Here is a 25954-nt window from a genome sequence, read left to right on the forward strand (position 1 = left end):
TTGACCCATGGTTTTATAGTTGCCTAATCTCTTCCAAGCACCAGTGTGTAGCAACCAGTAAAACAATTCCACTACCTGGTCACAAAAAAATCTGGCATTTCTCTAAATCTTCAGTAATTCCTGCTTGAAATCTCTTCCATGCTGTCTGTTTTATTGGCTGCTCTTCAAACAAATACAGTTGACTGGCATCAGTCTCTTTTGAAATGCAGATTACTTAGAACCTCCAGAAGCCCCAGGCATTATTTTTATTCATCACTCACATGGTTTTAATACATTACCATTTACTGGTCACGGAAGGGAAAAAAAACCTGGATTTAAGCTGTAAATTCTCACTGTCAGTTAAAGGCAACTACATCTGCTTTATATAAATTATGATTTTATTTGTTAATTTTAAATCCTATAGTTTATGACACATTATTTAGTAGTAAATACTGAAAAGCTCTGCACAAATATTTATAACATTCTAAGACTGATTGATGATCACTCAACCTATCCACAAGGTGTGCATTTACTTCTTCATGGAGGAAGAAAGAAAAAGAACTTTAGTAAATGAATTTTTTAAGATATGCAAGAAAGAAAAAGGCAAAAACATGGATGCAAAAGCTAGGAACCAACAAGATTCAAGCAGTCAGATACTTGCTCTTGAAAACAAAGGTTTTGAAAAAGTGAAATTATTTAAAATGAAAAGCAAAATAATTTTTTTTTTCAAAAAGTAGTTTTAACCCTAATCTTGCTTCATTTTTTTTTGTGAAGTGACTCTTGAATCATTGTCTTCTTGAACAGACTTCTTCATAATTAATTTTGAAATTAGCTTTTTGTATGAATGAAATTTCTTTATATATTATTCACCTCTAATTCAAAATGAACTTATACTGCCAGAAATACTTACATGTGACTTTCTGTAATGGGAGGAGTTTTACTAACATTTAAAGGTATGTCAGAAACAGCATATGTTAAACTAACAAAGGATTAGTAACCCCAAAAGCTGAAGGTTTTTCTGACACAGTCTGACTTTCCTCTGATCTTGCCAGATTACAAAAAGCTCATGTTGGCTGGAAATGTTGAATTTGCTTTGTTCTCAGATAGTCATGAATATGATTAATTATGGTAGAGCTGTTCCAATGTTACTAATGCTGATTTTTTCTTATGGAAATTATGAAAGTTGAAGGAGGGCAGTTGTAAAAAGAGTAGATGAAAGCTTTGGAAGTATCTCTGTTTGACATCCTGATGGGTTTTACATTTGAAAGTTTTTGAAGTTCACAATTGCTAACGAAGCATCTGCTCTGCTCTGTCAGACTATCAAGACATCTTCTGGCTTTCCTTCGCCCCGTGCCCCCATGGTGGGTGTTTGTGTGAGGAGAGGATTGAAGCAGGACCTTTCTTTGCAAGAAGAATTCTAGTCTGGTGTGAGACACATCAAGCAGTACAGGAGTGGTGTGAATACTGCAAAAACTCCTACTGCAAGCCTGCATGGAGGGGATGCGTAATTAACTTTTCATAGGGTCATAGAATGGTTTGGGTTGAAATGGATTTCAAAGATCCAAAAAGCCAAAGTGGCTTTTTGTTTCAGCAGAACTTCTTCTGTGGCTTTATTAAACAAGCTCAACAATATGTCACACTTGTTCTGTAACATCCGGCAAGGGCCCTTAAAACCCAGTATCACTATCCAGGCTGAGGCTGTACCAGAATGTCTTTGATGTCTGTCTGCAAAGATTGTTTCAGAAATGGTCTCCACAATAGCAAGTTTAAGCACAGTGTATTGCTCCTTGTGCTGTAAATATTATGTAAAATATTAATGGTTCATACATATTGGTTAATGGACGGTTATGGGGGTTCTCGACCCCCACATGTCCTCCCTGGATGGGGGAGAAAGTCCTTGCCAGGAGTAAGAGACGAACAGGACTTTTGGATCTTCTCGGTCTTCAGATTGTTTATTATATCTTATCAGCAATTTACATGCCACAGACATAGCATGAAGCAGAGCAAGTACCAAAAGACAAAATGCAGGAAACTCAAGGCCCTTTTAAAGATAAATCACCCAATTGTCACTAAGAACGTACATTATTTTGACTTTTCTACCAATGCCTAATGAACTATGTATTCACGTAGCCCTGTACTGCAGCATTTCCTAACCAATCATTCTGTGCTACCAACACTGCAGAAAATGGAGTAGGTGAAGAAGATGAAAGAGACATGAAAAACGACAGGGATCCTCCATCTTGCCTTCATCTACTTACCATACTAATAAACCTAAAACTTTAAATTTTGCACCATGTGACAAACTATATATTGTACTACCACCTAACTCACACCCTTGTAGATTCTAATTCATCCCAAAGCCTGGGCAGCTCTCTCCATGGATGAAGGTTAAAAACAGTGTTTCCCTGGGGGGGTGGGTCCCTCAGGACAGGCAGAGAAACATTCCCTGCACTCTGGGTTCCAACAGATGGTAATGTAATAAGATATATATATGTATAGCAGTGTATGCTCCTGCATCTTCAGATTAATATTGTCATGAGGGACAATAGATAAGATCCTGATTTTGTTCTATCTGCCCAAGAAAGAAAACCAAAAAGAATAGAAGCTGTTGCTGAATGCATTACCCAAGAAAGAAATTTAAAAAAATAAAAATTAACATATTCATTACAGAGGATTGAATCCCATAAAAATATGTGCAAAGCTTCTTCCTTTGAATAAGAGCATCCACTGCATCAATGGAGCAGGGGTGCTGCAAGGTGAGTACTAGTCCTACAGAAAGGGACCTGTGTATTATTTTGGACACACATTGAGCATGAATTAACAGTCTTGTTGCCAAGAAGAAGGGATAATCTCATACTGGGGTGCAAGACACAGACACATGAAGTAGTTATTCTACTGCACTGAAGCACAACTGAAGTACTGAGCCTAATTTTGGTCTCCATGCTTTGAAGGTAATGCATACCCATGTGAAAAATTCCACAGATAACAAGAATGATCAAGAGATCTAGAAAACATAGCATCTGCTTTACATTGTCAGACAGAATTACTGTCCTCAGCACATCTCTTTACTGAATCAGCTGGTACTTTAGTCACCCCTAAAGTTTATTGTAGAAACAGAATCCATTATCTTTAAGTAATTCAACTTTTACTATGTTGGTCAAGGGTACTATTCATTATAATTGATGTTGCAGTCATGAAACAGAACAAAAACATAAAATAGATTATCCCAATAAAGCAGTAAAATTCTGGTTACATAGAGTGATTCAAAATGAGTCGGTAGGGAAGTGGACACGTTTCCTTTCACCATGGGTTTTAGTCTGGATATTTACTTGATGGCTTTAACCTCTCTTCTAGAAACATTCAGTACAAATTTCAAAGTTTGTAATTTTAGGTCTTTGAAAACTTCCTAACATATTTAATACTGAAGTTAATAAAGAGTAGGAATAGCTTACTAACAGAATAAATGTATCATTACTTGAAATCATCACATCGAAATTGAGTTTAACCTGGTTTATAATGACAGCATTCATATGAGTTGATTCATAGTTTTTGACATGGAGACTATTAACTCAGACAGCAGAAAGAAATGAACCTCTTATTTATTGAAATTGTTGAGAAAAACTGTGTCAGCTTTGTGATTGTATTCATGTTTAGAGTGCTTGACTAGTGTGGTCTGTTTTTTCCTCACAAATGATTTTGTGATAGATAAAGCAAAAGCCCCAAATTAGGTCAAGGTCCACTCTCTATGACAGTGAATTCCACATTAAGGTATTTCAGTAATTCGGTAGTGACCATGCTTTAGTCTTTATACATTAAACAGGAATGGTAATGAAATATTCACAGAACAGATTGAAAAGCTGGGGCACTATTTTTCTGGCCGTAATGTACCTCAGCCCTATCACAGATATATGATACCTCTTCAGGTATAATTATTGACATAACCTCTTGTCCCTCTCTGCTAAAATATCTGGCAATCATGTTTACCATAATGGCAATGATTTTCTACACCACATTTATCCTGATAATAACAAGTGAATAATATTCTTCTGAGAAGCAAGGTATTTGTTCTCCAGATACAACCTTCTTTCTGAAGAAGCTCCCTCCTTAGGGATAGGGGCTATCCTTAGAAGAAAGTATAGAACTAGAAATCCTTTCATTTCACAAACCGAAAGACACCCATTATATCCTTTGGGAGCTGGGGGAAAGAGATTCCCTGGGAACAGCCCACAGGTGGGGGCTGACAGCTTTCACTCCCCTTCAGTGGTCACTACATGAGGCACTTGGGCTGGTTTAGCTATTTTCTAGGGCAGCCTAGCACTCAGCTCCCAGGGGCCTCCATGGGCGTGTTCCCTCCTCAGGCAGAGAGTGGCATGAACAGCTTCCATAGAGAGCAGAGCCAGGCTGCCAGTCTCCACAGAGAAGCTGTCCTTCAGTTTTCCAAAAGCTAGTGGTGCTCAAGAGCCATAGATTGGCCTACTATGCTGTATAACCACAGGGCAATGGTAGAAGACTCTGCCAGTCTGTCTCGGGGAAAATAGGGTACACAGGATCCAAATGTGAATCTCTAATATGTTTAAAATCTGATTTGGATAAAATTACCAAGAAAATAAGTTATTAAAAAAAATAAAACCAAACAAAAAACCAAACAAAAAAACCCCACAAACAAACAAACAAAACAACACCCAACCCCCCCAAAATTGAGAAGCTGCTGTGCCTATTAGTTCAACTGATTTCATCCTACCTTTGCATCCTTCACAAGTAAGGGCATTGTAGTGGTACCCAGAGGCTTTGTCACCGCAGACCACACAGAGCTCATCTCCTTTCACTCTTCCTGTGGAGTGACCCAGTCTAGGCCTTTTGGCTGCAGGGATATCCATTATCTCTGTCTCCCTTGTGAAAAAGGTCTCTGAGGGTAACCTCCTGAGTTCGTACATCCCAGGGGAATACCATTCCTCATGCTGCGGAGGGTAGAAGCCTAAGTTGGAGTAATAAGGTGGCGATGAGATCTGAGGCTGAACTTGGGGAAATGGCACATTGTTGTACTGTGCATAAGGTGACACATCTGCCTCTTGCACTGGAGAACTCATTGGTTCTGAAAGGACACCTGGAAAATAGCAATGCAAAACCAATTTCTATTACTACCATGAAATTGTAATTATCAGAGAAGTTTCCACTTCTAGATGTTTGTCTCAAAAACCAGGCACAAGCATAAAGATTGCATTCTCTAAACTCAGATTTGCTACACAAATACACTGCAAGAAGTTTTAAAAATAATTTATTCTTTCTCAGACACTCATTTATAATTGGTGGAAATGTCCAGCACTGGCAGTTACATAAAAAAAATCTTGAAAAAAATTGTACAGGTAATCGTATAATTGTTCAGTTTACAGGAAAGAGCAATCCACACCCCAGGGAAGCCAGCAGCCCAAATTAGGCCTTAAAGCAGAATGGAACAAGTCCAAACAAATGGTAAAAACCCCATGGCACTGGTGAAAGCTAAATCAAGACTCCATGTTAATTTGTATTTAATTCTGAATGAATACATCATGACAGACAAAAACTGCACTGAGGAAAAATGACAAGGGTGAGGCTTAATTAGAAGACTAAGAAAATGAAATAAACATTCAAGAAGAGCCTGAAATAGGAAAGTGAGGTTACCAGGAAAGAACAAGAAAGATATTCCTAATGTAAGTGGTGAAATGCAACCTTCTCACCGTCCAGCCTCCATCGGCCAGCCAGCCCCTACAGCCTGGTCCCCAGCCCCTACAAGCCTGTGCTGTTCGGTGCAGCTGTGCAGTTCTCATAAGAAGCACCTCTCTAAGTCAGCATTAGTCACCTCTGAGCCAGCAACAGGCCTGGCAGTGGCACAAGGAGTGGCAAAATTTCCTGTCGGGAACAACATGGTATCTGGAGGTTACCTTAACCTTGCTTGTTAAATAGCATATTTAAAATTGCAAACAACTGAACTCTCATTTCTCTTCTGTACTCCAGACACTACAACATCTAGCAGTCCCTGGATGGTGTAGCTAAAATCAAGCCCATGTCAAACAACTGAAAAGCTGAATTTGAAAGTTATTTGCAAACTATTTCTTATTTTCTGTTGGAGAGAGCCACATCTTGCTGTTTCATGAAAACACTGACTCAATTCCTTCAACAGTTCCAAGAAGAGTCTGAGAAAAATAGTGCATATTTCCAGGCAGATGACCAGTCCACTTTTATTTGAGTCAACAGCAGTATTTACAAGGAAATCATAGATTAATGTTCGTTGGTGACCATCACTTAACAGTGCTTCAGAAGAACTCCAGAAACATTTTTGCTGACACAAAATTGGTCCCAGACAAGTGTCCTTTTGCAAGGAATCAGAAACAACAAAGAAATGTCAACAATTAAGAGGAGGGAACATCTGTAATGACAAAAATAATTAAAATCTATAGTGGGGGATCTTCCCCTCTCCTTTGTCTCACTTCAGTTAGTGCCACAAACTAACCTTTTAATTACACCTACTTTTTTGCTTTCAAGGTCTCACGCTCTTGCCCTGCAGCTTTCTGCCCTTCCTACTTTACCATGCTGTAGAAGCCACGCAAGTGTTTTGGGTTTGTGTGGTTGCTCTATTATTGCCCACAGCAAGTGTTGAGGTCCCAGCTCCAGAATAATCAGCAAGATCTATGACTGGAAAAATGTGACACAAAACTGAGTGAGAATAATGGTGCCCTTTGTTACTTGTAATTAGTTTAATTATGGTTGCATTTCATTGCCTCAGAAGAGGCCAGGACACCAAGTGCTACACTGGCAGAGCAGAGTAGCAGAAGGCACTCCCCAAACTCAAGGTTATGCCATTTAAACCAAGAGTATAGACATACAGAGGGCATCTGGGGACACTATGGAAGAGCCTGGAAGTGAAATTACAGCTTCATGCATCAGATGCAAACTATCACTGATACCTGACAGCCACAGTGGTGACAAAACAAGTAAAGGGTGAGGACAACGATGATTTGATATCCAGTATAGGTTTAATGAGTCTTTAATGGGTCTTTAGCTATATTTACCACTTGTCAGGGCCACTGCTCATGAAGACTGGTCAAGGTACTTTAGATACAAAATCTGGGGTTAATTGTGGGATACACATTCATTTAATCTCTCTTTGGAAAGGAATCTGTTCACCATGGAAACCTAAGTTTTCACTTGCTAGTTAGTAATTATTTAATTGAGTTTGCTAAAGGAAAGTGGGACAATCCCAAAATGAAAAAGAAGAAACTGTTGATTTTTAGCTTTCTGCCTCCACAGGAAACTCCACAAAAGCTGTGTACCAGCCTCCTGAACTACTTGGACCTCTGAAAGAGCAAGAAGAGAAGGCAACATTCCTCCCCCCAAAAAAAAAATCTCAGGGCTTGTTAAAAACTCAGAGCTACTAAAGAACTGCAGCACATCCTGAGACAATACTGGGGGTGTATTTAAACAACTGTAGAGCCATTTGGGTTACAAATATGTTTAAAAAATCTTCCCAACCATTGTACTCCGCTTCCAGAGGAAACAAACAAACAAAAAAAGAGTCTGAATTAGTTAAGTTAAACACAGGAGAAAAAGCAAAACAGCCTATATAATGTCCTTTTTCCTTCTGTATCAGACTCAGATTTAAACAATTTAGCTGAACTGAGTCCATGCTCAGGTCAATGGAAAGAAAAAGGAAGAACAGACAAGGTTGAGGGAGACTGAGAGAACATGGTCTTGTTTTATGTAAAACAGACTTACAGCTAAAACTCTGGGAAGTGCTCAAGGACCAGTATGAATTTTAAAGATAATTAGGTTGCATCTCTGTAGGTTTTCCCACTTTAGCTTGAAGTTTTGAGGATTTTTTGTTTAGTTTTGGTTTGGTTTGTTTTAAGTAGACCTGAGCATGATGTACCTGTAGACCTGCACATGAGAGTCTAGACCAAATAATTTCTTATCACAAAAGAAAAGTAATCTTATCTTACCAAGCGGAATGTACATAAGCTTTTCTCCAGATATATATATTAGTAGAAATCTGGGATGGACTGGTTTCATGCAGCTAAAGCATGAGTAGCCCAGTAACATCATTGAAGTTGCAGTACTATAAGCAGTGAAAGTGAAATCAAAAATGAGCTCACTGGACTACACCGACATTTTGTTTGTGTGGTCTTAAATATTTTGTAACATTTATCAGTTTTTCCTTTTGAAAGCATACTTTTCAGAGTTTTAAGGAACAACTATTTAAGTACACACAAATGTTATGCTACTTATAGCTGCAGACTTTTTCAATTTGCCAATCTTATATTTTGCAAGTAAGTGTTTTTCAATGAAAACCTTTTGCAAAAATAAGGAAAGCTTACTAAAAGCAAAGTGAAACCTTCACATACATGTGATTATTGTTCTACAAATATTTTTTCTACTTGCAACTTAAATTTAGAGAGTTTTACTTTTATTACTTTAAATTTTACACAGAATATTCTACATTAAACTTGAAAAAAATATTTGACTTGTAGAAACAAGAGATCATTTTCCTTGCAGGAATAAACTGTTTTCAGTTCACAGAGCTAAACTGATGTCTTGTGTAAGCTAAAGGGGATTTTATGCAGAATATTAAATAAATTACAATGAGATGACATTTTAATGTAAAAGTTATTGTTCCACTCATACAAAGCTAAACAAATTCTAAGCAGGTTTAAAATATGAACCCCTGTCTCTCCTTTGTTTTTTTATGAAGGAACATAATAAAATAATGATATTCAGAATTAGGTAATTTGGAAACCATGGCATAGACATTAACAAAATCCTGGTTTAATACCAAACAAATTATTCGTGTATCTTTTAAAGATCACTTGGTTTAAAAAACCTACTAGCATCCTACAATTTCAAGGAAGAGTGCAAGAATAGATAACAAAAATATCCAAGTGAGAATAGAGCAATATCCTACCTCAGGCTGTGTTCAGTCTGACCATTTCTTGACGAAAAATACTCTCCTTAGGGTGCCTCAGTCCTCCTTTCCTTCTCTTTTTTCTTTTATACCTCCTAAAGTCTATATATACATGAAACTTCTCAATTCTGCTTTGTCTGTGTCCTGTTAACTTCTTTACTGTGAGAACTTTCTTTAAGATTAGAAAGGAGTGACACAGACCAGAGGTTATATAGTTTACTAATTAACTTCATTACGAGAAACTTGTTTGTAAATGCCGGAAATAATGTCTGTTCCCAGTGTGGAGTTACCCGGATAAAATTGGGTTACCAGCTGAAGGGATGCCTCCAAGTAGCCTAGCCATTGTATTTTTGTACCTATTGTGGTTTAGTTACAACAGAATTTTGTATCAATAAATATTAGGTAAGGCCAGGTGGTTCTGTGCAATAGATTAACCACTTCAGTATCACAGGAAGCATGTTTCTAAGCGCAGAAATGTTGCATTCTCAAAAAAAGGCCAAAGTGCTCAGACCCTACTGGACACATTTGTATGACAAGATAGAATGGTTTGGGTTAGAAGGGACCTAAAAGATGACCTAGTTCCAAACCCCCTGAAATAGTCAGGGACACCATCCTCTTGAACAGGTTGCTCAAAGCCACATCCAATCTGTCCTTCTCATTAAATTTTTTACTCACATTGCCACTCTGTTTGGTTTGGCTCTCTTCATAATTATTATGCATCCAAGATTTTCTGTTTTAATTTGTGTTGGTTTGTTTCCTTTTGATTTGGGGGTCAGTTATGAGCCTAATTATCTTCTCTGCAGGGATGATGCCAGATGTTGCATCAAATGCCAGGTGGTGCTAAAGACAAGTAGTTATTTAACATATCTTGTGATCTTGAAGCGGTTTAATCAGTTTGGACACTTGACCCTACTACCTTTTTTATTACTATTATTTATTAAGAAAAAAAACCAAACCCCAAACCAGAAAAAAAATGCAGATTTACCTAAAAGGAGTCAACCTTTTAAGCTCCTCTTAGGCACTGTTCTATGTCTACAACAATTTTCAGTGGCATTCGTAGTTCTTTCATTAAGAAGTTTCAATATATTGCTTTTTTCCCCGCTTTGTAACATGTCATTTTTTTTCTTATTTTTCCTCATCCTTTTCAATACAGCTTTTAAGAGTGCTCATTTCCCCTAAAAATTCTTTCCCAGATAGGGACATGTACAAGGAGGGTAGCATTTCTTGTCTTGTTATATTTTAATGTCACCTTACAAGAAAACATTTTCAGGCCATCAAAAATACTTAAAATAGGTCTTCATTCAAACCAAGCATACAATAGTACTGAATTATCTTTTCAGGTTCTTAGAAATAATTCCATTTCTGATATCTGAAGTTGCACACTTAGTATCTTGCATATTAACTTCTATATAAGGCAGATACCATCTATTTATCATAGAAATGGCAGTTTGAGTCATGTATTTCAGGTGCCACACAAATATATAACCTTACACATATAAGATTCGAAGGAGAGATTTTTTTGGTGTCTGAAAATTCATTCAGTCCCTTGTGATAAAAGACAAGTGAAGACCACTGAGAGAAATAAGCTAATGGGAATATAGGTATTTAACAATGGATTGTCTCTAATATGAAAAAATTTCAAAGGCAATTGAAAGATGTTATCAAACACCTTTTTGCAACAGTCCTGCTGAATTGCCAAGCCTTAGAGCAAGGCTTGTCACAGTGCTCTGCTAATGAGCCTCAGCATGTTCTACATCACAGCTTGTATCCAGCCAATTTGGGGCAAAGTGGAGGAGCTCAGATCAGTCTAGGTTTGTCATGGTAGACATGTCCACGGAATAAATTCATGGCTCCAAGGTGAACTACAAAGCTTCCAAAGATTTTAAAGGAGATTTCAGTCCTAAATTACAGAGGTTAAAAAAGGAAGGTTGATAGGTGTGCCACTTTCTCTTAGGTCAGGATATGAAACTGGCCCAGTCTTCACACAGCTGGCCCTGCTCAGTACAATGGGACTTGTGAAATGAAAACAGGATTTGACTGAGGAAGGGAAGAATCTCAACAGGACAGGTCTTATGGACACCCACACATTTCTGGAATTTCTTGTTACCAAGAGTCCCTTTCCCTCACTGGGAAAACCAGAGCTGCAAGAAAGATAAAGTTGGTTTTGTGTGCAGATACTATAGAGGATGTATCATTTTATATATTTGGTTTTGGCTACTTCTTCAAAGATATATTTCCTGTAAAGAGATCTAGGATATTTCTAAATCACCTGAGTAGGGAGCTGGAAAAAGAAAAGCAGTTTTTCAGGAAGAGAGGGTGGAAGAGAAGCACCCTCACTTTTACTAGGCTAAAGATCCTTCCTCATTTGCATTTTGAGGCCCTTTTCCCAGGGACTCATAACTGCAGAAGGGAAAATCCATAGTTAAAACACACTAACTCCAAAGACATACAGAGGTACTTTACCTTAGACATACACTGTTCAAAGAGCAGCATAAAATTTTCGGCTACAGAAAGGTGAAAACCTTTTTTCTAAAACCTGCTGCAACTAGAAGCCTTGAGGCTAAGTATGTAGAAGTGCCTTGGAATCACCATGGTGGTGAGGCACAAGCAACTCAGAATTGACAACATTTCTTTTGAAATACCTGAACCTGGAGCTAATGTTTGGAGATGCAATTAGATTTGGTTTTGAAGAACACTCTCCCTGTAGACTGAATAAAGCATAATGAAAAGAAAATATATTTCCAGGGATTTTTTACAGAAGGCGAGTATGCATCTTTGAATAAAGGAGATTGGTTTGTATAAGGGCTAATGCTTGTAAGCCAGCAATTTTTAACTTGTGAGCTACAATGTATGAGAAGACCTAAAAGAAACGTGCATTATAAGGACCATCTAAAAGAAAAGCTTTCTTCCTGTTTTCTGGGGTTCAGAAGTCACTTCCTGCCAAAACTGAATGTGAAAAAAATGCAAGTAATTTACAAAGATAAAAAACTGAGAGACAAAACCATTTCCTACAAGTGTTTTGGAGAGATAGAGTCATATTTTCACAATGAGTAAGTTTCCCTGTGGACTCAGTTGCATATTATTTCTGATAGGCTTTTTTCCAGCTATAAAAGCAAAAAAGAGTGACATTAGAGTGACACCCCACAAAACAAAAGTCAGGTTAAGTGAAACACAGCAGGAGTGCTGGGTTTTCTTCCTAATGGGACCCCTGATTCAACTCCTTAATACATTATTTCTTTCTGTTACAGAAATGTCAGTTTGAATTAAATCTCCATTATGCTGAGCTCTGAACACCTATAATGAGAGACAATCCCTCTTCCGAAAGCTTCACAATTTGTAAGTAAGATTACCCTGTGGAGGGCAAGTATTTTACATTAACATTATTCCTTGTGTTTTCAAAATACCTTATCATTACTCCTTAAAATAGTTAAACAATTAAATAAAAAATAGATATTGGATGAAATTTCTTTACAAAAATCTGAAGTAGCTCGGATAGGCAGGAGTTTTAAAAGATGACTGGATATAATATTTGGCACCCTAGATTTGAACATCATTCTCCTCTCTGTATATCATGGCCTGACATTGGAATTAAGAGGTAGCAAAGAAGTTGTTTAGCTGTTAGCATATTATTTTTTAACAACTCCAAAACTTTTCTCCCACCAAACCCCAAAACAAAGAGGGATAAAAACCAGTAACACACAATAATGGAGTGGGTTCTGCTTATCATTAGTGATCATGCTTTAGTTTAGCTGTATGGAGCCAGGACACTGGAAGTGGTCTGACTTTTAGAGATGTTCCTGACTTCTAGGAGCTCTGCAGCTGGAGCAGCTCTGGGTGTCAGAGTCCTTCCTTCCATGCCCCAGGCACTACTCTTGCTCCAGACAGATGAAACTGGAATATGTTCAGTTTTTCCAGCACTCAAAAAGGCAGAATTCTGGTGTTATTTGGACTGTAAACTTCTGAGGTGTTGCAGCATTTTGTGGGGGTTTGTATTATGTGTGCGTCCCTCAATGTGCCGTAACTTACTCAATGAAGGACCCACTCTGCTGTGATGTATTATCCTCTTTTTTTCCCCTTAGCAGTACATATATCAGAAAAGATAAGCTTACCCATGCTTATAAAAAATTGACCAGGAATTTTTCACTCATTAACAAACTCATGCTTAGCCTTGAAAAATTCAGTGGAACTGGAGCAAGGAGGATCTTCCAGCCTGCTTTATAAACTTTCTTGTGTACTGAAGTTAATAGGATAAGTTTTTAACGGTGTTTTAATTTAGGTGAAATTAGTTTCATAAATTTGCATAATATGGCAATGCAAATACATTGCACTGTAATTTTATTACAGATTTACTGGAAATATATCTGCTGAGCTTGATTTAAGTGACTCACATGAAGGTAACATCCAGCCTACATACAAAAGTCTGTCTTTGCCAAATGGTCTCCAGTACTAGAAGAGTGTCACAAAAACAGCCCATAGGTTCTGCTGAGAGCAGTGATGAAAGCAATGGTGTGCAAGATTACATTAACACCACAGATGTATTGTTTGTTATTCCTTTCACAAGTGTTGAAGATTCAAGAAGGTTGGCACATTTCAGCCACCTGTCCTTGACTTGAAATTTCAGTGCATTTTCCCCTAGGTTTCTGAGTAAAGGACAGCTTACTATTTCAACCTAATTTGGTGACTTACCAAACAAATGAGGACCTTCAGCAAGAGGAAATCCATCAGCTGTGGCTAGCTGATGATGTCCTATTAAATTCATTTCAGATCCCATTTATTCTTCAGTTCAGGAGGAATATGCTGATTAAAAAGGAGGTTGAAAAGAGACCCTGAAAAACATGAAGGAAAAAGAATATTTAGAACAAGATAACTGACTTTTGTGTACCTAGTGTAAGGCAGGATGCAGGAGGCTAGTTCAATATTGCTGTAACAAACATTATCTTGAAGCTACAATACCTAATTCGGCCTTTAAATAAAATGCTACATCCAGCCTGTTTGGTTTTTCCTTGATGTGGCATATTTTATTTACCCTCTTTCTGTTCATTTTAAATTAATGGAGGTTTATGCCCAAATTTATTCAAATATTCAGAGTGAAGCACTGGCCTGACCTCCTGAGGGCATGCTGCCCAGCCCTCCTTCCATGCAATACCAATTGTTTGCATTATTTTTCACCACCCTTTCATCATGTCATTGCTTTCACTTACTGAAAAGTGCAAGTTTATGGTTAGATCAGAAGAACACAGACAGGAAACTTGAGTTTAATTTCCAGGGACCAGCTCTTTATCTTGCCTTCAGTGATTACTGAACAAGAGGAATGGTGGCAAACACAGAAAGCCAAGCCTGGCTCTGGTAACCAGGCTCACCCATCTGCTCTCTCGGTGGTCTCAAGCAGCCACACAACTCTCACCTGGGGGAGGCTGGGAGAGGTGGGAAAGGGGCTCCCTTGCCCAGGCCATGTGGGTGGAGTGAGCCAACTCCAGATTGCGTTTGAGGCAGGACCAACAGGGGAATACAGAGCTCCAAGGAGAGGTCTCAGGGGCTTCTACAGACACCAAGAGGATTCTGCATAAAGTTGACAGCAATCTGTTTTCCTTTGTTTCATAGTCTTAATTCTTTATTTGGTTTTATTACCGTGGGACTGTCCCTGGGACTGCATTTCCACTTACTGAATACATTTGAGAGTTACAGCCCAGTCTGCTTCCCAGTGAGATCTCAGCATGTTTCTTGAGCAGAAATGAAGTCATCTGACAAAAACGTGAATGCTGCAGGAGGCCACAATGCTGAGCAGACTGGGAAGTAGCTTGTGAAAGTGGCAAGCACACTCTGTAATTATATGTCGTAAGGATTCATTAAATTCTTTCTTAACATAAACAGAGGCCCTCTAATTAGACAGATGCATTTTAAATGTCTGCCCACAGATAATTTAAACAGTTTACTTAGAAATGTCAAAAGCTACTTGTATCGCAGACCAGATAGGGTTCTTGTGGCAAATAACATGTAAACACAGTGTCTCAAATCTAGCACAGAAACATAGTTTTGCAACAGCAGAAAAACTCCATGTATCTTGGATGGGGTTTGGCAATCAGCCCAGCCACCCCACTAGGTCCACGTTTACTTCCAACCATTTTACTGCCTTGCTGCCTCAGTTGCCAGGGAAGTTATCTGCTGAAATCAAGAGGTGGGGCTACCCACATAGCTCTAAGGTCTTAAAATTCCTGACAGACAGTTTTCTCATGAAATACCCGTGACAAGCTCTAGGGATGCAATTCCTCTTACAGTGCATTACAAGTGTTCTGGGAGGAGACAGCAGCACAGTCAGGACTGCCAATATATAGTCAGAATTTCAGTGCATAACTTCTTAGCTTCTAAGGTTTATATTCTGCATCCTTCTAGTTTGTGATGCAAAAAAAGAAGAAAGCAGGCAAGCTATGTTTTCAAATGCTTGTAAAGTGTCTGTGTTTTTACAGCCTCTTTGATATGTCTATAAACTACTTTCTTGCTTCATTGAGGCCATTCCCTTTTTTAACATATATATAATGCCCCTCTTTAACCTCAAGATGGACTCCTTAGAATCTATTATTCTTTGCATACACACACAAAGAGACCCAACCCTCATGTTATTAATACTGCCTTGTTTATAGTAAGAATCTTGAGGACATATTTGTAAGAATCTGTGCTTTTGTAGGATGTTACAGGTTTTGTAACTTTAAGCCTTCTGCCATGTAAAATTTGGTCTGGATGGATTCAGTTCAAGCCAAATATTCATGATAATTTTAAAGTTCCCAGAATTTTAATACTTCATTTTATTTAATATATCCAGCTGATGTAGACCATTTACTAGATTTCATGAAAGAGATTACTCCTGTCTTCTTGGGATTTCTTCAAGGCACAAGACTACCATAAAAAAAGGCTGGATATATATTTTCCATTGCATGTAGCTTTGCTACTGTAAATTTCACTGGACACCAAACTCTTCATTAAATACTTATTAATGTTTGGCTTTGATTTTCTCCTGAGTCCAGCCTGCTGTGATCTATCTAACCTATATTAGATTTACCCACATAATTAATGTTACGTGTATTTAAAAGCAACAGATGCTGATTTCCAGCTGTAACACCTACACTAGGTACACAGTACAGAGAATTTAAGCTACACATTGTTCAGCTCTGGGAAATAATATAGGTCACTATATCGGGCTGATACTCCATTCTGAGGTGTAACAACAACAAAAAAGAGCATCTGATATGTAAAAGCTGAAATAAAGGCAATAGAAGCACAGGAAATCAATATTGCTCTCCAAAGTAAGATGCCTACAAGAAAAAAGAAGAGGCATGTGACAAATTAGAAAGCTTCTTTTTCCAAATAATTTTTTTAGTTAACTTTTTAAATAAACCTATTTACCCTACCACCTTTGGAGATTATCTTCATAGGCCAAAATATATAGCAAAGAAAAACAGAGATCAGTATGTATAAAGTAAAATATGTGCCAAACTGATTGAGAGTATTGTCTTCAATTACGTGTCAAGAGCTCTGAATTACATAAAATGTTATTACATTTTAACATACTTTAGAACTGTCAATCTATGTGTGTTTACACATTCTATGTTTGACTAAGAAAATTTACGTGTATATTATTATTTATGGGGCTTGTTTTTCCACTGTATGGGTGCATATACATGTTTATTCAGATTTCTTATGGGAAATGTGTTCATTGAGGTATACAAATATGTATGTATACACAACTGGGCTTACCACTTAACTCTAGGTTTCAGATTTATTGTGGGCTCTTACCTGTGCACTCCCTCTGACCTTGCTATGGTCAGTAGTAAAGCTCTCCCTGGCTTCTATGTAAGCAAAGCCAAGTCTCTTAGTGAAATAATTAAAGTTAAATCAACTGAGATCACTGAAAACAAAAGCATCATGGCCCCACACTTTCAAGTAATGTAAAAATACGTTTCATCACCAGAAAAGCTCCATGACAGTCTAATTGTCATTTACCTTCAGAAGAATGATTAAATCTATTTCAATTACTCAGCAAAGACCTATCAAAGCTCTTAAAAAATTTTTCACGAATATTAGTGAAGTACATTTCCTTCCACCTTTCCCATAATATTTTACTATTCTTCATACATCTGACTGCCTACTGCTGAAAGAGAAATTTCAGTAACATCATTAATCTATGGCCCAATCCAAACGTTGTTAACATCAATGGGAAGATAGATTCCCATCTCATTCACAGGCTTTTGATGTGGCCTCATAGCCTTTTTGTAGAATATTTAATGCAGTGCCTCAGTTATTTGAGAAGCTATTTTATTTGCTTACCTGTTTGTTTTAAAATGTATCAAAGAGACCTGAAAGCATTAGGGAGATTTATGCTCTCTATTTCCAGCCTATTGCTCTCAGGTCATTTTGGCAAGAACAGCACTACAGGCAACTGCACAGCAACTGATGCAAAATGCAAGCAACCGTAGGAGCAAGTTTGAGAACCAGAGGCAGGACTAGTGTTACTGTGTTTATTTGAAATTTTCTGTTAGATTTCTCAATATGGCATTTAAAATCAGAGCAGGAAAGACACTGGACACAGAAAAAAAATTTCTTGCTTAATTCTGTAGCAAATCCGGGTGTCTGAGTCCCATGTAGAACTGAAAACTCTATGAGAAGCATCAATGGCATTTCTGTAAGCAGGTAGTAACTGCAAAAAGTGGGGCCAGCTTCTGACTGTCCCTGGGATTACCTCCTAAACACCGTTTCTGTGTGTCTTTCTTTCTCCAGCATCTCTTTCATGTCTCATCTGATAAAACTGCAAGCCCTCCATTTCTAACTATTTTTTGGACTGCCATTTAGACTAGGGGAATTCCAATTTAATTCCCAATCTCTAGGTTCTCTGTAACACAAGCAATAGCCATAAAAATAACAAAAGCAAAATGTATTCCGCCACAATTATAGTTTTCTGAAGATAAATGAGTAGCAGAACACTCAGAATAGAATTACATTTTCTTAAAAACTAGCAATGGATTCAAATGGTAATCACTTGAAATTTGAAACCCCTTTTGCTCTTCCTAGTTATGTGAAATATGTGCTAAAGTCTTCAACTTTGGAAGACACGCTTGGAATCTGTACGCAGAACTGTCAAAGAAAAATCTACATGAAACAAATATAATTTTCCCTTTCTGGATTGCTCTCAGTTCTCCCATTAATCACATTGACAACATTTTCTGTTTCTAAAAGGATAAAAAACCAACAAATATCATTTTAGAGCTAATGCACACAATTAACTAGATAGTGCTGTTGCAAGAAAGTCTCATTATCGAATTTACGCCTTCTGTTCCAGTGACACACAGAAGCCAGCTTTCTAAAGCCAAATTTCAACATGACCTTATTTTCCACCTTACCATTTTTCCCAAGGGAAATTCCTACTGTTGAGACAGTTTTGTGGATGAAATGACTTCTTACATTATTCTTCACTTTAATTTTTTTTTTCTGATCAAAAATCCATTAACATCCACTAAATAATTCAGGTGATAAAATTACTTCTATGCTACATAACAGCAAGAACTATCAGTTTAAGGAATTATTACTTACTGTTCTTTTCTGGAAGACTGCAGATGGCAGGATGTAAGACAGTTCTGTGCTCAGTTCAGTATCCTAATGATTCTCACATAGGAACATTTTTGTTTTGTTTTGCTTTCATGTTTAGCAGAAGCCTGTAGTGATAACACAATGAATCAAAGCTTGCGTTTGTTGGCTCAGTGCCCTAATGGACAAGGATTACTCATTAACAATTCTTTCTTTGCGAAACTCTCCAAACATGGGCTGTATTAAAATGTTGTGAATTCCAACTTGACCAGCAGCACAGAGACTTGAGATGCTTGTTAATACTCTGGTCGGGTGCAGAGGGGAAGTTAACTCAAACAGTGGGGTGATAGCACCTTGTTGCTCATCATAACTCTTTCCTTGCGCATGTACATTTTTTATGACATTCTCAGCCTCCTTGTCTTTCCCATCCAAAGAGCCCAGGTGTTATTCTGAGACATAAACTTGATTTCTAAGTATTTCTGTTATTTTTTACCCTTTTTAGTGAGACTGAGCATTACACTGAGTACTGAAGAAAAATAGGCTATAAATTATAGCATCAGAGGGACATGAGGACATTAAAGTTTAATTCCTGTATCTGCAAGAATCTCTAAAAAACTGCACCATTTTGATTTGGGCTCATCGCATAGAGCTTTAGACAAGAAACTGAGGCCCCTAATTTTAAATCTATTAGATTCATGCACTAGTTGTGCACAGGGGGAAGAAATTGGTACCTGTAGATTGAAAACCACATCCTTGAGTGAGCTGCACTGTGTCTGAAAACACCGATGTGTTGTCACTGGCAGAAAGGGGACCTTGAACTACTACATCCCCATTTACCCTGCAGAGGAAATTAAAGTGAAGTGGAATGGATTGAGGCTATTTTATTTCAACATCCCACCTACACAGGAAGCATAATAATTCCCGGGTTTGCATTGCTAAACATATCCAGTGGGCATGAGTTGATCTGGCAGTGATACTGAGACAAATTTCAGTCAGAGGAGACCACTGACAGCATCACTCATGGTAAGTGAGTTCATGGTTGCCACACAGTATATGATCTCCATCCTTCCCTAGGCATTTGCATAGTCTGAGCAAGGCTGAATACACAGAGAAACAGGCTGTGCCTCCTGCTTGAGCAAAGAGAGGCATTGGGCAGCCAATACAGTCCTTTCTATGTGAAAGGTGAGATCTGCTGGCCCTAAAATTACCAAGAATAAAATTCCTTCACTTTGCCTCATTTTAAGAGAAAAAAATAATACTTTAAAAAGGTATATTCATCCTCAAGCTTTTATCAGAGAAATTCTAATTCTCTATAAATTCTCTATACTTCTCATAAAAATATTATTAATAAAGAGTCCCTTTTATGTGTTCTGTCCCTTGCAAATTCACCTGGTAGCCAGCCAAACAGTCATGGTATGACGTATTTCTGAAGAGAACAGTGAGAGAATGATGCTATAAGGCTGTCACTGGACACTAACTCCCAAGGGGTTACTATTTTCAGGGAGTAATGCCTACAGCTCATTCCAGCAGGTACTGGCCATATGATAAGTGCATTTAAGACTACGGCTCTCTCAGTCCTCATTTCTGACCCTCTGAACACCATCTTACTTCTGTAAACAATGATGTTTCTGTTTGACAAATTCATGTTTGGCAAAATTGACAAACTACTTTCAAGTAAGGGAATTCTTCCAAAATAACCCTACCCGGAGGTGACAGAGGGTCTCTTCAACCAAGCATGCCAACAGCCCATCTGACACTTTCCACTATATGTCCACTCCAGTGGTGCCTAGAAAACGCATGCCAAAAAACCCAATTTCTTTGGTCATCCTGAGGCCAGTGATGGGTTTTGTCCCACATAGGAAAAAAAGCAGAAGTGCAGCCAAGAAGTCCAACAAATGTCATTATGTCTCATGAAGGTTTCTGTCTTTTGGCAAGTTCCAAGGATCTGAAATCTCTTTTCCATCTTTCAACTTCCCCTAGCATTGGTCTGATGTAGTTGGTGGCACAGAGAAATCGCTTTTTAGAAGTCCCTAGAGACTAACTATCAATAAGTGTTCTTTCCCAAAAAGCATTTTCCTGTGTGTGGATGTTGTTTGTCAGACAGCAAATAGCTTAGCACAAAGGAAATGGAATTTAATCCCCCTATTCACCAACCCATTTGTTGCATTAAAACATTTTTTTCTTTCTTTACAATAATAAAGAGGCAAGTGCCAAAATGGTCCTTTGTCCACTAATCAATACATTCAAGATATTACTGGAAACAGCAAAGAAATAATCCACGTGGTCAAAAGAGGAAATATTACCTGTAGCAATGACATGTGGCATTACTGGTTAAAGCCAGGTGTTCATATTTATTGTGGTTCATGTACAAATGAGAATTGAAGAGAAAGGAATTGGAGCAAATCAAATATATCTTCTGTAGTGTTTCAGGAGATTACATACACAGCATCTCAGGAGAGAAGAGAATGAGAAAGTATTCAAACACAGATATTTATAAATGGAATATCGTTCCTAAGATAGCATTGCATTCTATAATTTTTAAAATCTCAGAATATTATCTGACATCCTGAAGATTCTCTGGACAGTAGTAACATTACTTCTGTAAGTGACAAAGAGCACGTGTTCTACAGTACATTTATGCCATTACCAGTTCAAGTACATGTTCAGCAACAAAGCCAGGGATATAGAGAACATTCAGAGCTAGAAATCTGTCTGCCTAGAAAATACCACTTCATTAACTTCACACTCCATGAAAGAATGGCGGTGTTTGCCGGAGCTCGTTTGCTCCTCCTCCTGCTACTCTGTCTTTTCTCCACTGAAATATTTGCTATTCTGTACTTTCACTGGCAAGGAAGCTCCATGGCCTGGGTCATGGAAAGGCAAAAATAATCCTGGCAACAAAGTAGTTTCCCATCAAAAGTGTGGATGGGAAAAATCTCATACAGAAAGAGATAGGGGGAAAAGAAGAAAAAGTAAGCTGGGTGTTCACCTTCAACATTTCTTTCTCTTCACATCTGGATGAATGCATCATCACACATTAAAAAAATTATGAAAATAATACACACACAAATGACCAGTACCTGCTCCTTTGTGCTCAGAAAAATTTTCCAGCAGCTGAAAAGCTTTCTGACTACTCACAGCCAGTTTTCTGGAGCTCCAACACCACTGTACACATGACAGTTGTAGAACCATTCCGGTTGAAGAAAACCTCTAAGGTCATTCAGTTCAACCATTAACCTAGCACCACCAAGTCCACCAGTAAACCATGTCCTTAAGTGTCACATCTACACACCTTCTAAACACCTCCAGGGATAGTGACTCAACCAGAGTTGAGTAGTAGAACTCAACCAGTTCCCTGGGTAGATTGTGCCAACGCTTGACAACCCTATTGGTAAAGAAAGTTTTCCTAATATTCAACCTAAACCACCCCTGGCACAACTGGAGGCCATTTCCTTCCTGCATTAGACAGTCATTACCACAGGGAAGGTGAGGACAAGGAGTTAAAGCCAGATAGATCTCTGCCAATGGATTAATTTCTCTGTTCCCCATGATTCAAGGGGAGAAACCTCCTGTCTTGCCAGTGGGAAAAGGTATCTTCTTGGCCTCAGGATTCTTGGGAACATCTTGGGGCAGGTGGGAATTGCAAGAAGGAGTAGATCTGGTTTGGCTGAAAGATAAATCAGCATTTCCAACTTGCACCTGGAGCTGTCAATACCTTGAAAACACCTGGGCATTTTTGACAAAAGATCCAATTTGTAGCAGTCACAATGAGTGAGATACCTTGCACCTGTGTTTGTTTCATAGGCCAAGGGATGCATCTTGACTGAGATCTACTTGTGCTCAAGGACTTCTTTTTCCCTATTCTCACAGCTCCCAGAATGAATGGTACTGCAGGCACCTGAGAGATCACATGAACGAAACTGTGCCTCAGTACAAAGCATCATTTTCAGCTCAGAAAGTGCTCACAACATGATCATAAAAGTTGCCACTAAACAGCAGTCACCCTCAGCTCTTCTTTCATCCCTGCAGCACCCCTTATTTATTATTACTACACAGATGATACACACCATCTATACCACTTTGGGCCATGGTCTGTCTCCTCAAACCAGCCATTTCTTACTCTCAGACACCCTCAGCTTTCCATTTCTGGAAAGATGTCCAAGCTTACAACAAGCTTACAATAAATTTTATCATCTAAAGATAATTAAGAAATCTTAATAGATACGGCTGTTTCTGCACAGGTTAAAAAGTTGGTGAGGAATGAGTGCAAAGTTTCAGTGAGTTAACTCTAGTGTCTGTCAATTTTTTTTTTACCTCCTGCATTTCAAAAGTGGAGGAATAACTGCTTTTAAGATTAGTTTAGTTTGTTGAATAAGTCTTTCATTAATCAGAACCTCTTCATTTTAAGTTGCTCTCTGATTATTCAGTTTCTGAGCAGGGCAAAATTTATTCAATAATCTTATATTTCGCCCTGATGAAATAATCTTTGTCACTCACATATTTTAAGTGGAATGTCATGAAGGGTAAAATGACCACAGAACAATCTGTCTGATGAGGGGGAATTCCTCCCTGGTGGCAGGCAGTTAATTGTTAGCCAGCATGGTCTAGGAAGAGCATATATGTAAGATACCATCTTATGGCTGCCTGGGTGCAAGAGGAGAGCTGAGCATACGTGGCATCAGCTACAGCATCAAAAGCTAAGTTTCAGTAGGGGAAACTTGGTCTACTTCCCTCCAGCTGACTTAATTGAAATTTAGGATGTGTTTTTCTATGAATAAATTCTGGTATTCCACATTAGATTATCTCTCATTATTTTAAATTTTAATTGAGACACTGATATTACATGTTCTTCCCCACCCCTACCCCCTGCTAGAGGTTACAAGTTTGCAAGTTCCTAAAGAAATCACAGCTTTAAATTAAACATGTTGGGACAGTATTAGCTGATAAGAAGTTCTTCTAGAGGCCTTGAACTAAATATATACTCTAGTCTTACAATTTTTTCTCTTGACATTTTGATGTTTTACAGTGTGATAGTGTTGAGTTCAATAAGGGTTAGCCTTCATTTATGTAAATATTTGGAGAGATAAAATTATAAAGAAATGTTGATCTATTCCAGTAAATGACAGCACTGTCCTTTCATTAATAAGTAGTTCTTTAAAACTAAATGTCAAAGGTGACAAGTGAAGTATTATTAATAAATAAATATTAGGATATCTTTAGATGAATTTTTGAATTGTTAAAATAATCACTCTAAGTAAATTCATTCTGCAAACTTTTAAACCTCTACTTTTTTCTCATCCTTTGTATAGTGTCAAGGTAAAAGAGATGTTTAAAAGAACAAGTTCAGTAGCTAGCAAGAAACCATTTCTTTCTGGATGGGAGAGGAAACATAGACTAGATGTCATATGAATGGACAGTGTAAATCATTGGAGATGCAGGAGGAGTTCTGCTAACACTATCTGGCAAGCCAGAGTCACTGTTAACCTCTTAAACCCTCAGTTCTGTCATTTATTGTTCTAGAGGAGGCTCTAGCATGCCTTGAAGCATTGCAGGCAGATGACTGCTCTCATTATTCATCGAGAGAGGGCTGCAGAGCCAGCATCAGATGCCCAACAGGTACCCAGGGCAAAGCCTGGGGGAATCTCCCCATCCTATCTCAAGAAGTCCATGATAACCAGGGAAAAATGGGAATATTGCACACTCAGCAGCTGATGGAGATCTCATTACATCTTTCTTCATATCCAAGAGAAAAGGGAATGTCAGATTCCACTACAAGTAATAATGCAGTGCTCAGTTTGGGAGAAGCTGCCTTCTTCCTTCAGCAAGGCAGACACTCATACATCAGGAAGGAGCAGGAGTGGTTCTGTTCCATGAGGGGATAAAACTGGAGCTAAGGATAGCTCCACAGTACCTGAGGAGCCAGGGTGCTGACAGCAACAGGCCCAGGGGAGGGAACATGGTAAATGAGGATGAGGGGCTATCCAGGGATCAACCAAGAGCAGCAGGAAGAGGTAGGGCCAGATGGAGGCCTGGAGACACACTGCTTGCAGCATCAGCCCAAGGTCCTTCCAGGAGGCCGAGCAGAGGCAGGACTGGAGATAATGCAGGCTACAGTTTAACACCTGCAGTCCATCTGGGGAAAAATCCTCTCATGAGCCAGGAGATGACAGGACAATACCAAACACATTTCCACAAGCTTATCACAAACCAGGGTTAGAAGGCCAGGCTTGAGTTTAAACAGCATCCTCAACACCCAGGCAAGGCATGTGGGAGGCTCCAGATGAGGCTGATCAGACCTTTTAAAGCCTTTTAGTGCCTCAGGACCCTAATGAAGGGCAGCTCTCAAAGCTTTGTTGACTCTTCCTTGTTCCCTAACAGAATTTAGACAAATGATGAACATGGTTATGATCACTTGTGACAGGCAAGAGGAGTAGCAGCAGGACTAGACCTTCAACATCCAACTTGCACAGAAAATACTAAGACATGTCACAAGTTTAGCTGAAGAGTATTCAAGACTCCACCCAGCTAAGAAGAGATGAAAGGAGCTGGAAATCAGATAATATTAGGACCTGGATATAGCTGAGTTATTTCCAAACTCAGAAAAACAGTTTCATGTACCAGGGCCTGATTGTCCTTTTAGTTTCCACCTAGTAAAGAGTTGGTACTGAGGAAAGAAAGGGAATTGGAGGTCAAGGAAAAGTGTGGTCATTGAAGGGAAAATTAAAGGGATATTGAACAATAGATCTTGGAGGAATTAGTTTATTTTCCTTTCTTTCCTAATCTTCGGTTGACATCATTGCATTCTGAAAACAAATTGCTTCCCTTTTTAGAAGAAAGAAACTAAATGCGGTATAAAGTTTATTAAATTTAAATAATGCATATCAGGAAATGGAGAGGTTACTTATCTCATACCAGTATTAGCTTGGGCTCAATCTGAACAAAAGCTTCATTTATCAATATCTAATCTGAATACCATTTTTGTCCAAAATTGGGTCTCATCCCAAAATATGGGATCATTTGCATTGGCAGATCCCTTATTTACGTCAAATCTCACTTGGCTGGTGTCTTTTATCTCCCCATCTCATCCCAAAACACAAAACATGTAACAAAACCAGGTTATCTAGAGTAGATTGCATGCATGGGAAGTTTAGCTAGTTCTGTTTCTCATCTTTTGTGACCCCCTCCTGCAAAACTTTCACAAGGGAGGGAATCTTACAAATCCAGGAATTTTAGGCATTAACTGTTTCTTTAAATAGGCAAGTAGGATAAGACAATTTATGAGGAAAAGGGAAAAAAAGTCAATTCAAAGCATGGCAGCTCACCTACTCAGCAACTGAAGCCATTGTTTCTCCTTCTACACTGGCTCCTCACAAATATGGAGCCAAATTAGATGTTTCTACCCTTTTCCTTGAGGTTTCCTCAAAATTGCATCAAGTTAGTGTGGGACTGTGTCTACTGCTTTCTGAATTT

At 38.4% G+C, this 25954-nt stretch overlaps 1 protein-coding gene across 2 annotated transcripts in view; it reads right to left on the reverse strand.

Moving 5' to 3' along the window:
- NR1H4 (nuclear receptor subfamily 1 group H member 4) overlaps window positions 1-13682 on the reverse strand; it is a gene marked incomplete at both ends in the record, with an annotated part of 32018 nt that extends 18336 nt beyond the window's left edge. For both annotated transcript variants that reach the window (XM_082279572.1, XM_082279571.1), the window contains 2 exons: window positions 4721-5083; window positions 13598-13682. In XM_082279572.1, the coding sequence (XP_082135698.1) occupies window positions 4721-5083; window positions 13598-13682 (448 nt within the window). The remainder of the gene's footprint in view (window positions 1-4720; window positions 5084-13597) is intronic.
- Window positions 13683-25954: the final 12272 nt, after the last annotated feature.

The sequence above is a fragment of the Coloeus monedula genome (genome assembly GCF_965178545.1).
Source record: "Coloeus monedula genome assembly, chromosome: 4".
NCBI lineage: Eukaryota > Metazoa > Chordata > Aves > Passeriformes > Corvidae > Coloeus > Coloeus monedula.